At 44.8% G+C, this 13,504-nt stretch overlaps 1 protein-coding gene and 1 long non-coding RNA gene across 3 annotated transcripts in view; one reads left to right on the forward strand and one right to left on the reverse strand.

Moving 5' to 3' along the window:
• The window catches only part of LOC121184146 (spermatid perinuclear RNA-binding protein-like), a 54,068-nt gene that overhangs the window by 38,561 nt on the left and 2,003 nt on the right, over positions 1–13,504 (forward strand). Inside the window, exons 9-18 of one of the 2 annotated variants that reach the window (XM_041041602.1) lie at positions 600–697; positions 2,365–2,458; positions 2,826–2,894; positions 6,823–7,031; positions 8,549–8,698; positions 9,325–9,459; positions 10,216–10,356; positions 10,454–10,577; positions 11,078–11,128; positions 11,234–12,040. In XM_041041602.1, the coding sequence (XP_040897536.1) occupies positions 600–697; positions 2,365–2,458; positions 2,826–2,894; positions 6,823–7,031; positions 8,549–8,698; positions 9,325–9,459; positions 10,216–10,356; positions 10,454–10,577; positions 11,078–11,128; positions 11,234–11,319 (1,157 nt within the window). In that variant the 3' untranslated portion in view covers positions 11,320–12,040. Of the gene's footprint in view, positions 1–599; positions 698–2,364; positions 2,459–2,825; positions 2,895–6,822; positions 7,032–8,548; positions 8,699–9,324; positions 9,460–10,215; positions 10,357–10,453; positions 10,578–11,077; positions 11,129–11,233; positions 12,041–13,504 lie in introns of those variants that run through there. The other variant, XM_041041601.1, reaches the window with a different exon arrangement.
• LOC121184149 overlaps positions 8,542–13,504 on the reverse strand; it is a 54,349-nt gene continuing 49,386 nt past the window's right edge. Inside the window, exon 4 of the long non-coding RNA XR_005894270.1 lies at positions 8,542–8,679. This is a non-coding gene — a long non-coding RNA (uncharacterized LOC121184149). The remainder of the gene's footprint in view (positions 8,680–13,504) is intronic.

Consider the following 13,504-nt stretch of genomic DNA (forward strand, 5'->3'; position numbering starts at 1 on the left):
GATAACACTGGTGTGTGCGTATAACCTCATCACACACTCTCAAGATTCAGGGCCTGTGCAGCAAACTGTGGAGTGCAGTGTAGTATCTCCTACTCTACAGTGCATTAATGGTTTCCAAACTGGGATACAGGTTCCCTCAGGCCTCCTCGAGAAAAGTCCCAGTGGACTCGCAGGAGCATGAGGGATGGTCTAGTTTAACTATCGTTTCACTTCATTCAGAAAAAGTTGGTGCTGTGATTGAACACACAGTGTTTTCACTTTCTGTATTATGTAAACATTTATCTTCTGAGATGGTCCATGTGAGAAATGTTTCCTATTCAGCTCGAATAAAAAGAAAGATGTTCTCAGATTTATTTTTTCCGCCACCCCTCTCTCTCTTTTTCCAATCCTTGATATGGGAAACCTTTGGTACACACCTTCGATCAGCGCAGAGCAGCGAGTTGGTCGTTGTGATGATGTGACTGGATTTTTAACATTTGGTTCAGGGTTTCCCTCAGCAGGTCGTTCCCTGGTTCGTCTGGTGAATTACTCCCGAATTATTTTTGTATTGTTGTTTTCAGAAGCCAGTGTGGGAGCACTGACATGGTCTTTCTTTACAGGAGGTCCTGGAGTTCACGACCCCTGTGAGAGGGAACCAACAGACGTCCTGTCTGACCTCAGCGCCCAGCAGGCCGACGCCATCACACACAGCGCACAGGTCAGTCCATCTGCAGGGCAGCTCAAATCACCCACCGCTCACTTTTCCTGCCGACAGTGTCGTCGCCTTCTTCTGCAGCGATGAGTTTTTCAAAGTAAAATCTTAAGCCAGAAAATTTTCTTTCAGCATCAGCATCATCAGTGTTTCTGACATTAAATAGTGGTTCTAAATCATAACAGGGCTGCAGCTAATGATTATTTTCACTGAAAAATTTATCCATTGTCTGATTAATTGACTGCTTTTCTCAATCAATCAATTCATCGTTTGGTGTAAAATGTCTGAAAATTGTGAAAAATGTCAGTGTTTTTTTAGAAGGGGCTGAATGCCACTGTTTTATTTACTGTTCTGACACTGGGACAGACACATTATCCTGTCCGCTCCAGGGGTCTGAACCTTAAAAGCTTCCATTAATAAGCACCTGTCTCTCACCTCTGGACCACAGCTGCCCAGGTCTTAACTGGTCTCAAAGGTGACGTCCACTTAAATTTTATTAAGTCAGGGGTGAAAAAAAACTCACATTTACTCTGTGTGGAAAAACATTTACAAAGTTCTTGTGTGATTTGAATTTTAAATCCATGTTGGGAGTTTAAAAGTATTTTTCAGAGATCTAAAGTGTGGTTTGAAGCAGTCTCTCTCCCTGGAGGTGAACTGATGCTGTGAAACCACAGATGTGTTCTGATTTTAGACAAACTTTTAACTTACATGATAGCAAGTCTTTCATTTGAACCGCTGCTTTGTGAACGTCGTCTTTCCATCTCCCCCTCAGAGCATTATAAAACTTCCCTTCCTGTTTTCCTGCCATAAAACCAGTTGTGGAGTCTTACTGGCCTGAGCGTAATCATTAGTCAGGCCCAGAAAGAAAAACTCAGCTTCAGCCTTGCGACTCGTGAGACCTTGAAACATCTCGCAGGGGTGTGCTTCGACACCGCCCACCGCACCAATGTCAGCGTTTCTTCCAGGAAATCTGACGAGTAACGCTCCCTCCTGTTACACTGATTGAAGGAGGGTTATTTAAAGCGAGTCCTCGGCCGCCCCGGTGAAGCCCCGAGCTCACGTCAGCACTAAAAATAGCTGAGTGGCAGCAGAGGCCCGGTCTCTGACCTCGGATAAGCAGCCCCTCGGTGCTGCAGAGGCTTGACGAACTAGCAGCCTAATTAGCCACATAATAAGCGTGGGAACACTCTTCCTCGTTTACACCCACACCGACGCTACTACTACCACTGCTGCTGCCGCCGCTGCCACTGCACAGCACAACAAAGTCTGCCCCCAGGCGGAAAATGTGGGCTCAGCGCTGAGAAACAGACATTCATCTTTTCCTCCCTCTCTTTCTGGCTCCCTCTGTTTATGCCTCTGTTTCTCTCTGGAGTTGGATGAAAACTGTGTGAAATGGAAATCTGGGAATATTTTTCTTTCTTTTTCTTTTCCTCCTTCATCTGTGCCCTCTGAGTGTTTATTCCTCCCCTCGACAATGCACCAAGTTTCTCCCAACAGAATTAGCTGGTTTACACAAACGCGGGGCCGCTCACCCGAGTTTCCCCGATAATTAAAGCGTATTGATCAAAGAATAAATTGCATCGTTGCAGCCTCTTTATTCCTCTGCTCTTCTGTGAGTGTACAGGGGGTTTCAGTGATGTGTCCTTATTCTGTCTGCTGTGTGTGTTTTTCAGCATGCGTTACGCCTCCTAGCCTTTGGACAGCTTTACAAGGTCTTGAATATGGATCCTCTCCCCGCCAACAAGCCCTCACCGAGGCTCTTAGAAGGTGTGTGTTTGTGTATTCATATTGTCTGTTCACTTTCATGTGAATCTGTGTGAGTGTGACGGTTTGTTTGTCTGTGTGTGTGTGTCTGTGTGTGTGTTTTCAGCTGTTTGTATCCGTGTGTGCCTGCGTCTGGTTTTTCTATTTTTATCTTCCCACTAAATTCTACTTTTCTTGTGTCTGTGCCTCCCTGTAAAGCCACGTCTGTGCTCCCCTGTTAGGAGACACTCTGGAAAAGGATAATTGTCCTAATAATAATAATAATAATAATAATAATATGTTTAGTGGCGTGTCTCCTCTCTCTCAGTGTGTGTGTGGGATGTGCAGTGTTTGATCTGACCAGTGATCACCGTGTGTTCTGGCTCTGCAGGCGGCTGTCAGAAGAGGCTTCGGGAGGAGGTCGGGTCAGATGACAGAGACTTCATCAAAAGGATGAAAGGTGACTTTAACCATCGACTCGCTTGTTTCGAGGAATCACAGTTTCCTCAGATGATCTAAATCCTCCTCCTCTCAACTTACACAGAGGGGCTGATATATCCGGCCAGTAGCAGCCTTACAGTAAATACTGTTTGCAGACAGATTCAGTTAAACCTTGTTATGTTTCTGTTCGTGGTGGTTTCGTCGAACGTTTCATAGTTTTTATTCTTTTTGGAATTTTTGGTGAAATTAATTATGTAGTTTTGATTACAAGTTGCATTAACACATTTATGGTGGTGGTATTGGCACCACCATAACTGCTCTGTACGTCACGTGGAGGCTGACCTCCCAGGAGGAAACTCAGTGTTTGTCTCTTAACAGCAGATAAGTGGATATTGATTGAAGATTGTGTCGCTCAGTTGTAGCTAATGATAAAGACAAAAGGCTCTGTTGTTCAGTGTGTGTGTGTGTGGTGGACAGCTGTAAACTGCAGTTTACTGTAAACATGGTGCTTTCTGTCAGGGTTTCTGTAAAAGATGGAAAAGTGAGTCAGTGGAGCTGAAAGACGAGAGCAGCGGGGCTGAGCTGTCCTTAGAAATCAGGACGCTCAGGACGCTCTGGTGTGAGCAGGATCAAAACGGCAACCTGCTGTCCGTCAGTGTCAAAGGAGAGAAAATACCTGGGCCCTGCCTGAATGTGATCCACTGGAGCCCAGTGTTTGAAATTCTGCAGTCAGGTCTGGTATCTTCACAAGATCATATTAGGAAAACAGTTTAATGCATAGAACTGTGAAACCAGCTCAGCCAATCACTGTATCTCAAAGTGGCATCGTATCACCCAGCTGCATGAAACAGGTAAAAAAAAGTGAAAGTGAAATGTTTCCTCGAAGCAGAAAATTGTCTAAAGTTATCAGATTTCCAAATCGCTGCGAGTGAGAAAGACAGAAGGAGAAAGAAGGACAGAAGCAGCTGGAGCTGAAAGAAACATTCAGAGAGTTTATCAGGAATCCGTCAGCTCCTGTGTCCAGGTCACAAAAGGTCTGAGTGTCTCACTGTCAGTGAGATTTAAGTCCAGAACCGTGTCAACGTCAAACTGTCCACCAGCGTCCAGGTCGCCATCAGGACACAGCAGAGAGTCGCTTTCAGCTCATTATGTTGTCAAGAGAAATTCTGATTCTTGTCGGTATCAAAAGATGGAGGAGTGGAGGAGAAACTGAAATGAAGTAAGTTAAAACTTTATTGATCCCTGATGCTGCAGCAGCACAGGAACGGGTGAAAGAGGAGCAAAAGCTGAAATGAAATCCAAAAAAAGAAATAAGAAATTAAAGAGACTGAAGCAAAGATAGTGTTTGAGGTTAAAGGGACGGGAACATGCCAGTGTTCTGCAAACAACAGTAGAAGCTGCAGCAGCTCAGTCTAACTCAATCACGTCTGAACACACAGACGTCAAACACAGATGTTTAGATTGAGTAGGACTCACACTTTCTGAGAATATAATTATCTCAGACGTCCATCGAGGATAAACGTCCACGAATCTGCTTAGAAATCAGAGAAAGGAAGATGTGGTCCAGTGACGATCAGCTGGTGTTCATGTTCAGTCAGGGAGGTTCAGTCTGAGTTGTGTTCACTCTCGCCTCTGTCAGTGCTGCAGTTGGCAGTGAGTCAGTGCTGTTGGTACAACCACCTGCTCATAAGCCGTGGAGTCTAATGGCAGCTGTCCCACTGTGGAAAGCACATCTGGCCGCGGGGGCCCGCAGAGTTCACCCAGAGAGTCAGATCAAGGTCGGATCACATTCCCAACACAAATCGGACAAAGACCATTTCCTGTGCCTGCGGCTGTTCTGGTCCACGTATGAGTGAATTAGCTCCGCCCACATGGATCATACCAAGGCGAAAAAGAACCAGGGTCCGATTTGACTGGACTGAACAAGAGACAGCTCAGCAGTCCCTCCGCTGACGGCTGCAGCCTCACTGTCTTCCTGTCTGCCTCTCTTCCTGTCTCTCTCTCTCCGGCCTGTCTGTCTGTGTCACAATAATTAAATCGGCCCTCGCTGGGACGATCCTCTCCGGCAACTCTCATCTGCTTCCAGTTCAAAGGAGAGAGGCAGAGATAGAGAGGGATTAATACTGCAGGCTGCTGCCACGCAATTATCTCACTGCCTCCCACCACACACACACACACGGGGCATTAACACCTCCCCCTCTCTTCCTCCCAGCACCTGTCCATCAGCACCTTCGCATTCATCTTACACAGCGTCTCCATCCATATTCATAGTGAAGCACACTTCAGTCTAAAGTGCCTGTCAGAGCCTCACAGTCGTTACACACAGTGACTGAGGACAAAAGACAAGCGTGTGCAGAAGCTGCTGTATGATCTGTAAGCATGACGAATTGTCCAGGTCACAGCTGTCCTACAGAACATGACACCTGTGGGTGAGCATCAGGAGGAAGTACTGATGAACTCAGCATTCCCAGCGTCTCTCTGATGTTTCCTCAGGTATTTAAACTGGTGTGATGCAAACAGATGTGTGTGTGTGCAGTTTAGCTTTGAATTCTTTCAGCTTTTAAAGTCTCTCTCCGTGAATCAGAGCATCACTCAGAGTCTGTTTGTCTGCTTTAGTCGAAGGTTTGTTCGTCTTCTCTTCACCTCACAAAACTAGCAGATGTTGTTGTGTTGGCAGGTTTCAAAGGCCCAAAGGTCACCAGACCTGTTCAGACTGAAACCTCCAACTCAAGCCAGAGAAGCACCGTGTTAGAGCTGTTTGTGTTCCTTCCACCCACATCAGTGCAATGCCAAGTAATGAACCTCGAAGAGGTGAAATAAGATTGCTGGATTTTCAGGCAGTGACCTTCCACAGGTCACGGTCATCTGTTAAAGGTTCAGTCGTCAGAGCGTCTCATAACATACCTGCAGGGTGTTGCTGTGCACTGCGAAGCCCTGATGTCCTGATAGATTAGATTTTTTTAACCTGTTCACACAATCTCATAACTTATGGATCCTGTTTGCACATAATATCCTGTGCTCTCAGGATATTATGTTGTGTGTTAAAGATTTTTTTTTCTTCTGGCACATTGTGGGATCCATAGTGTGCAAAAAAACATGACAACTAATAATGTTTGGCACATTAAAGATAATGATGAGGCGTCATAACACATGTAAGGGCTTTAGAAGGATCTACAGTAAAGACTGATGCTCATCTGGTGTGAAAGAGTTTCCCTGGAAGCAAAAATCAAGTTCATCAACTTCAGTAAAAGTAAGTTCAGTGTTCATTTACACTACAGCAATATGAGAGTGGAGGTTTGTTGGCAGCTTTCAGGTCTAATTTTAATTCAGTTTGTTATTTTATATGTTAACTGACAAATTTTCTGCAGCTTCAAAGCACAGTTGATAAACCCGAGCACCTAAAGCTGAAAAAAAAAAAATCATTTAATATGGAGACAGCAGTTTTGTTTTAATAGATGTCACCAAGTGTCACAGTTTCATTTTCAATTCATGTGTGAGATATTACTGCTCAGAGGCTCCGGGGAGGCAGAGAGCTCTGCTCGTCTCTCGTCAGTGTGTAGGTGTGAAGTGTCTCTGACTCTGAGTGTGTCGTCGGTGTAACACCGGGGCCGGCGTCGGCTCAGGCCCATCAGCCGCCCGTTAACAGTGAGAGAGCTCAGCGAATGACACGGCTTCTCAGACGTCCTGCCCCTGTGTTCAGCAGTGAAGTGACTCTCTGTCTCATTACTGATCACTCTGGTTTTATTGATGAAAGATTGACCATCAGCAGAGTGTGTGCATAAGAGCCCAGGCAGCGTGTTTTAGGTGTGAAGTGCTGATGTTTCCTTCACGTTTTTACATGTGGAGAAATGTTGATGTTGATGTTTACTCCACCACATTGTCTGGTTGGGCTACGTCTGTCAGAAAGAGTCGATAACACCAGCTAATGTCCGTCTCTCTTCATTTAGTCCTAGACTGGAGAATGACGGATCCAAACCACCCCATGAACGCTCTCATGCGTCTGAACCAGATCCACCCGGGTCTCCAGTACCGCCTGCTGTCCCAGTCCGGCCCGGTCCACGCTCCGGTCTTCACCATGTCTGTGGAGATCCAGGGAACCACCTACCAGGCCACCGGGAACTCCAAGAGAACCGCCAAGCTCCAAGTAGCTCTCAAGGTGTTTAAAGCGTTTCATGAAAAGAACCGCTGAGATGTGGGAGCTGTGCTTTAACGACCTCTGCATAGGTGCAAAAACCAAATATCATAAATGAATAAGTTAAATGCTGAGTAGCATTTCCACACCAGGGTCTCGGCTCTGGAGTCTGTCGATCAGATGATTCATCACTTTGGTCGTAACTGAAATATCTCAGCCACTTTTGCTTGGGATGAAATTTTGTTTGTTCATGATCCACAGAAGATGAACCCCACTGCCTGTGGTGATTCTCTGACTTTTCCTCTGGCGCCACCACGAGGCTGGTGTCTGTGGTCTAATAAAGCAGCTGTCTCATACTGGAAAGTTCCTCTAATACTTACATTTATGAATAAAATGTTTACCCCAAAAAATCAAATTATTTACCAGGAAATCCAAGTTTTCCTCCTTCATAAGCAGTTCAGCTTTAACAGACATCAGTTAGTGTGTGCACTGATTTATCCTTAGACTGGAGTCGACTCTGAAAAGTGAGAATGGCTCCACAGATTCACAGTTTTACAGGAGTTTTTATGAACAGATTCAATTTATCACACAAATCTCTAAACTGTAAAAAGTTTCCAGACTCATCCGTCAAATGAGTTACAGCCCATTTTCCATATTCACTTTCCCTTCCAAGTAAAGCTGAAACGATTGGTCATTTAATGGATTAGTTGATCTGTGACTGTTCTAATAACTGATAATCATTTTGGTCATTTGTGAATCATAAATAGTGAAAATGCTTCAATTTCTCAGGTCTCTGCTTCTCAGAGGAGAATCTGCAGCTGAAAAATTATAAAAAAGAATAATGGAAATACGGGTTTGCTGCAGCTCTACGTCCAAAGAGCAGTGATTTACAACCAGTGAGGAAGAAGCTGTGGTTCCACGTGGGGTTATGATGTTCTGTGAAGTTATGGATTAGCAGCATTTTGCCCGTGGAATATTTGCGTGAGTGAAGAGAGTAAAACCAGTCGAGGATCCAGAGGGTTAAAGACCTCAGCAGCCGCTCGTTCGTCTCTCTGTTCTGTTCTCTGAGCGTCAGATGTTTAAAAACCTGAACATTAGCTCAGACACAGAAACAGCTGAGCTCTTTAACATCGAGGGAACGGAGAGTTTGTCCCTTTGTGACAAAGCTTTTACTGAAGTTGTGAAGTTCAGCTGCTCGCACTCATTTTCACACACATTTATTCGGTTACACGTTCACACTTCCGTTACAGCCAGTCTATGTGGTGGTGCTGTCGATGGCCACTTTGCAGCCTCAGCAGCAGTTGGATGGTTGAGTGCCTTGCTCACGGACAGCTTGGTCGTACACGATGGACGTGAACGTGTGATTCACTTCCCGTCTGTCGGGCATCAGAGAAAGTTTGGCTGTTACTTTTCTAATTAGATCACTGTCGCCCTGAATGCAGGACAAACCACTGTTCAACTGTTTATTGCGAGGTAATGAAATAGTTCTGAACGCTGTGTGTGTGTGTGTGTGTGTGTGTGTGTGTGTTTTGTCTCCTCAGGCGCTGCAGGCTCTGGGCTACGTGCTCGGCAGCGATGGCGACGTGGACTCGCTGAGCGCCGACGAGAAGTCAGATGGCGAAGGCAAGAACGACAGGATGTCCACCAGCTCCAGCTCCACCTCCATCACCTCCTCCACAGACGCACAGGAGGTGGGGAACACACACACACACACACAAACACACACACACACACACACACAGAAAAGTACTGGGATTATTAACAAGTGCACATGAGGTTTAGAGTGATCCACAGATGGACCGTGGCCTTATGGGAAATATCAGTGTGACCAACATGTGATGAGGACCTTCCTCATTGATCACAGCAGCATCTCCGTAGAAACATCAGTGATCAGTCAGTTACAAAGCCGCCTGCCTGTGGTTCAGTGGAGTTCAGGGTTTGTTTTGATGCTTAATGACTTTTGACTCTTCATGTTAATGAAGAGCATCAATTCTAAGTCACTCTGAACAAAGGTACCAGTCATATTAATGTGATGTGATGCAGGGCAGGGCTTAGAAACCAGTCGCAGAGTAAAAATATCCTCGGACACATTATGGACACACACTTGTGAAAGGTCTCCGCCCCCTCCAACATACGAGTACGACCCTGAGACTGAGTGAAACTCGGCTGCACGCTGCTGACGTCCAGACACTGAGGAACCAAGAGGTTTATAATGTTTTAGAAGTGAGAACCAGACTTAAACCTGTTGCACCTGATTTCTGAAAACCTGTGTCCGTGACCAGAGAGGAGGACGAGCTGATTCTCTGTCTGTGTGTAGTCCAGAGCTCCAGGTCCGATCCTGACGGCGGGAGGGAAAAACCCGGTGATGGAGCTGAATGAGAAACGCCGCGGCCTCAAATACGAGCTGATCTCAGAGAGCGGCAGCAGCTACGACAAACGCTTCATCATAGAGGTACGAAAGCACGCGCTCACTACTCCATTTCATAGATTTCCTGTCTTCCTTTCAGAGGGCCTTATTAGAAACTGATGAGGGAGGGAACCTGTTTCATGTTCAGCACCTCGGTGATTCCTGCACCTCGAAACATCTCCACACTTCTCACAGATGCCAGAAACCAATCAGCCGAAAAATCAAACCAGCCTGAACCACTGCAGTTTATTTTCTGTGGTTTTAAGGATAAACTTTACTGCAACGTAATGAACTAAGCTGCATGTTTCTGCTGTTGAAGGACTATTTCTCTAATTATCACTGAGTGTGTGACACACACTCAGTGAACTGTGTGTGTTAAATGAGCCGTAAAGCCCCACAGCTGAGGACAGAAGAAGGTGATCTGATTGGCAGGTGAGGTCTGAGAGGAAAGTGGCTTATTCATTCATGTCATACCGAAGTTGCTTTAATTGCCAGTTTATGACTTTTAAGCAACATCCACGTCAACAACTAAGTAATTATTTTGATCCTGTTTGACATGAACGCAGCATTTTTCTCTGACACTCGTTTATCCACAGTAACACGAACAGAAAAGACAGAAAGAAAATCTTTAAATGTACAAACCAGAAAATGTTCAGTGTTTTTATTCTTAAATGATTTACACAAAAGTCAAATCCAACAGTTTTGAATCTGTCTTCACCACATTAACACTGACACTGTACCAACATCTCAGACTCCACCGTCTTCTAACTGAGGACATCATATCTCTGTGTGATGCGACAGGTGGAGGTGGACAAGCAGGTTTTTCGGGGGACGGGTCCCAATAAGAAAGTAGCCAAGGCTTGTGCCGCGCTGGCCGCCCTGAACAGTCTGTTCTCCGGCTCCAAATCTACGAGCAGCAAGAAGAAACGGCCCAACCCTCCAGTGAGTAAACACCCAGTGACGGACTGCTCCTTTAGTCAGCCTGAAACGATCCATCGTGTGCAGCGCTCATACGAACCGTGTGTGTGTGTTTGTGTAGCCAAAGCGACCCGTGGCCTCAGTGCTGACCCTCCCGGCCCTCGCTGCCAGACCTCCACGGGTCCCCGTCATCCCCAGAGCTCCCTACATCAGCACCCCACCCACGCACGGATACATCCCCCCAGGTGAGTCACAGAGGATGTGACTGACTCCTGAGAGTTTCCTGAAACCATGAACTGATTTTTCAATCAACAGAAAATTAAAGCAACAGTTCTGATAATCAGTTAATCACTTGAGATAAATGTGAAACAGTTTCCAGAAACTTCTCTCTGTTTTACATCAGATCTTTAAGTTTCGAAATGTTCGGATAAAACCAGACAGCTGAAGACTTCACCTTCGCCTTTTTTAATCTGTCATTTTATCAAGTTTTTCTCCAGCTATCAGTTTTTATTAAAACAGTTTGAGCTGCTGGTTCAACATTTTGGTCACTGTGGAGGACGTTTGTGTTGCTGCGGAGCTGAAAAGCTCACACACGAGAAAACGTTAAAAATTATTAATTAAAATGATTCAGTTAACAGAGCCGCAGATTTAGTTTCTTCATTGACTGATTAACAGACTAACTGTGGATGATGCAGTGATCAGCTCAGTGATTCTACGGTTTCATGCTTTGTCTTTGTCCTCGCAGGTTTCGGTGCTCCTTATGGTTACAGCCCTGCAGGCGCCCTCCCTGCCTACGGTAAGATCAGTCACTGTAACTGATCAATAATCCATTCAGTCTTCATCACGACATCCTAGCATTTCACTTCTTTTTTTTTTTCCATTTTTCTTTGCTCTTCCTCAGGTTTTCCCTCCAGAATGCCCTCAGTAGTTGTCCCAGTCATCAGAGTCCCCACAGCCTCCCCCGTCACCCACCTCTACCCCTATTAGGACTCTCCCTCACCCATCTCACAGGAAATCACTTGTTAAAGGAATATTCTGACTTTCACTCTGTTTTCACTCTGTTTTCAAGTTTCAAACTCCAAAAACTCCAACACTGAAATCTCCAAACCTCTGACCAGTTTCTGAGCCGCAGCAGCAGCAGAGAGATTATTACTATCATCAGAAAAACTGTGTTCAAGCTAAACATCTGCTTTAGGTTCCTACATGAAAATTTACTATAGAGAACTAATTAACCAGCTTCCATAGGAGCCCCCAATCAAAACACAGCAAAATAAAACCAGAACTTCAACACACACATTCACTGCAGAGTAAATATCCAATGTAGAAATCTGAATAAATATAATCTGTAGGAAACCAAAGAAACAGCCACCGTCTGTGTGAAGCAACGATAAAGCACACAGATCAAACTCTGAAGCAAAAGGTTGATTATTCCTTTAACAGTCATTCATGGGTGTGAACATTGTTTTGTACCTTAATGTCTCTGTTTTCTATTTAAGTTAAGTTTAAGTTAAAGTTTAAAAACAGCAGGTTTACAGCAGTCGGCTGCACTGAGACCTTTTCCTTTTCTTTGGATGTTGAGTGTCTGAGTTTACACTTCCTGTTGAGTATGAGCCATTTTGTGTTGAGTTAAAAAAAAAACTTTTCAGAGATTTTATTTTGACCTGTTTGTAGGTGATATTCTTTTTAAATAAATGAATATTTTTGTCAACAGCGGAGTAACTTGTGCTTCGTAATGTTTTTTTTTTCTCAAATCACTTACATTCATTTAACATCTGCAGTTAGTTAAAACTCATATGATAAAAGTTCTAATCAGACAACACAACAGCAGATTCCTCACCCTGATTACTCTCAGTTAACATATCTTACAATATTTGTGGAATATGAAGTTATGTTTGTATAATAATTTACAGCTTGTGCAGTAATTTCATCATTTCATCTTAAATTAAATGAACATTTTTTCTGATCAGTAACAAAAGCTCTCAGAAACATGCAGAGACACTGTCTCAGCACCGAGAAGCTCCTCAAGTAAAACTCATCGCACTGCCCATTATTTCTCCTGATCACTGGAACAACACTGTACTCACCAAGAGAAACACTCAGACCTGAAACACTCAGGTCTGAAACACTCGGACCTGAAACGCTCAGGTCTGAAACGCTCAGGCCTGAAACGCTCAGACCTGAAACACTCAGGTCTGAAACGCTCAGGTCTGAAACACTCAGGTCTGAAACACTCAGGTCTGAAACACTCGGACCTGAAACGCTCAGACCTGAAACACTCAGACCTGAAACACTCGGACCTGAAACGCTCAGACCTGAAACACTCAGACCTGAAACACTCGGACCTGAAACACTCAGACCTGAAACACTCGGACCTGAAACACTCAGGTCTGAAACGCTCAGGTCTGAAACGCTCAGGTCTGAAACACTCGGACCTGAAACGCTCAGGTCTCAAACACTCGGACCTGAAACGCTCAGACCTGAAACACTCGGACCTGAAACGCTCAGACCTGAAACACTCAGGTCTCAAACACTCAGGTCTGAAACACTCAGACCTGAAACACTCAGGTCTGAAACACTCAGGTCTGAAACGCTCAGGTCTGAAACACTCAGACCTGAAACACTCAGACCTGAAACACTCGGACCTGAAACGCTCAGACCTGAAACACTCAGGTCTCAAACACTCAGGTCTGAAACACTCAGACCTGAAACGCTCAGGTCTGAAACGCTCAGAGTGTTTCAGGCCTTTCACTCTGACCTAAAAATAAAGTGATGATATGTGTTAATCCCTCAGACTGTTTTTTGGAGATCTCACTGTATTTCCAGATCTCATTCGTTTCCTCGGTGAAGTCAGTGTTACTGTTACCAAAGTCCAAGCTTCACCATGATGTTTACACTCACTCAGATTTATGAAACATCATGAAAACAAAAAGCCAAACCAAAGGGGAAGAACTAATGCAGTTAAAATGACTGAACCATGGATCAGGTCGGCGTTGGGGAGAAAATCTGATTAGTGATCAGATGTAAACATTGTCCTGGACTCACGCTGCAGAGAGAAATAACTCAGCACTGCTGCAGTCCCTGATGCAGGCCAATAACAGTGACAGGCTGCACTGAATCTACTTATTTCCCTCGACCTTTAAGATTCCTGACAGCTACTAGAAATTTCAGAGAA

This window comes from Toxotes jaculatrix, chromosome 7 (genome assembly GCF_017976425.1).
Source record: "Toxotes jaculatrix isolate fToxJac2 chromosome 7, fToxJac2.pri, whole genome shotgun sequence".
NCBI lineage: Eukaryota > Metazoa > Chordata > Actinopteri > Toxotidae > Toxotes > Toxotes jaculatrix.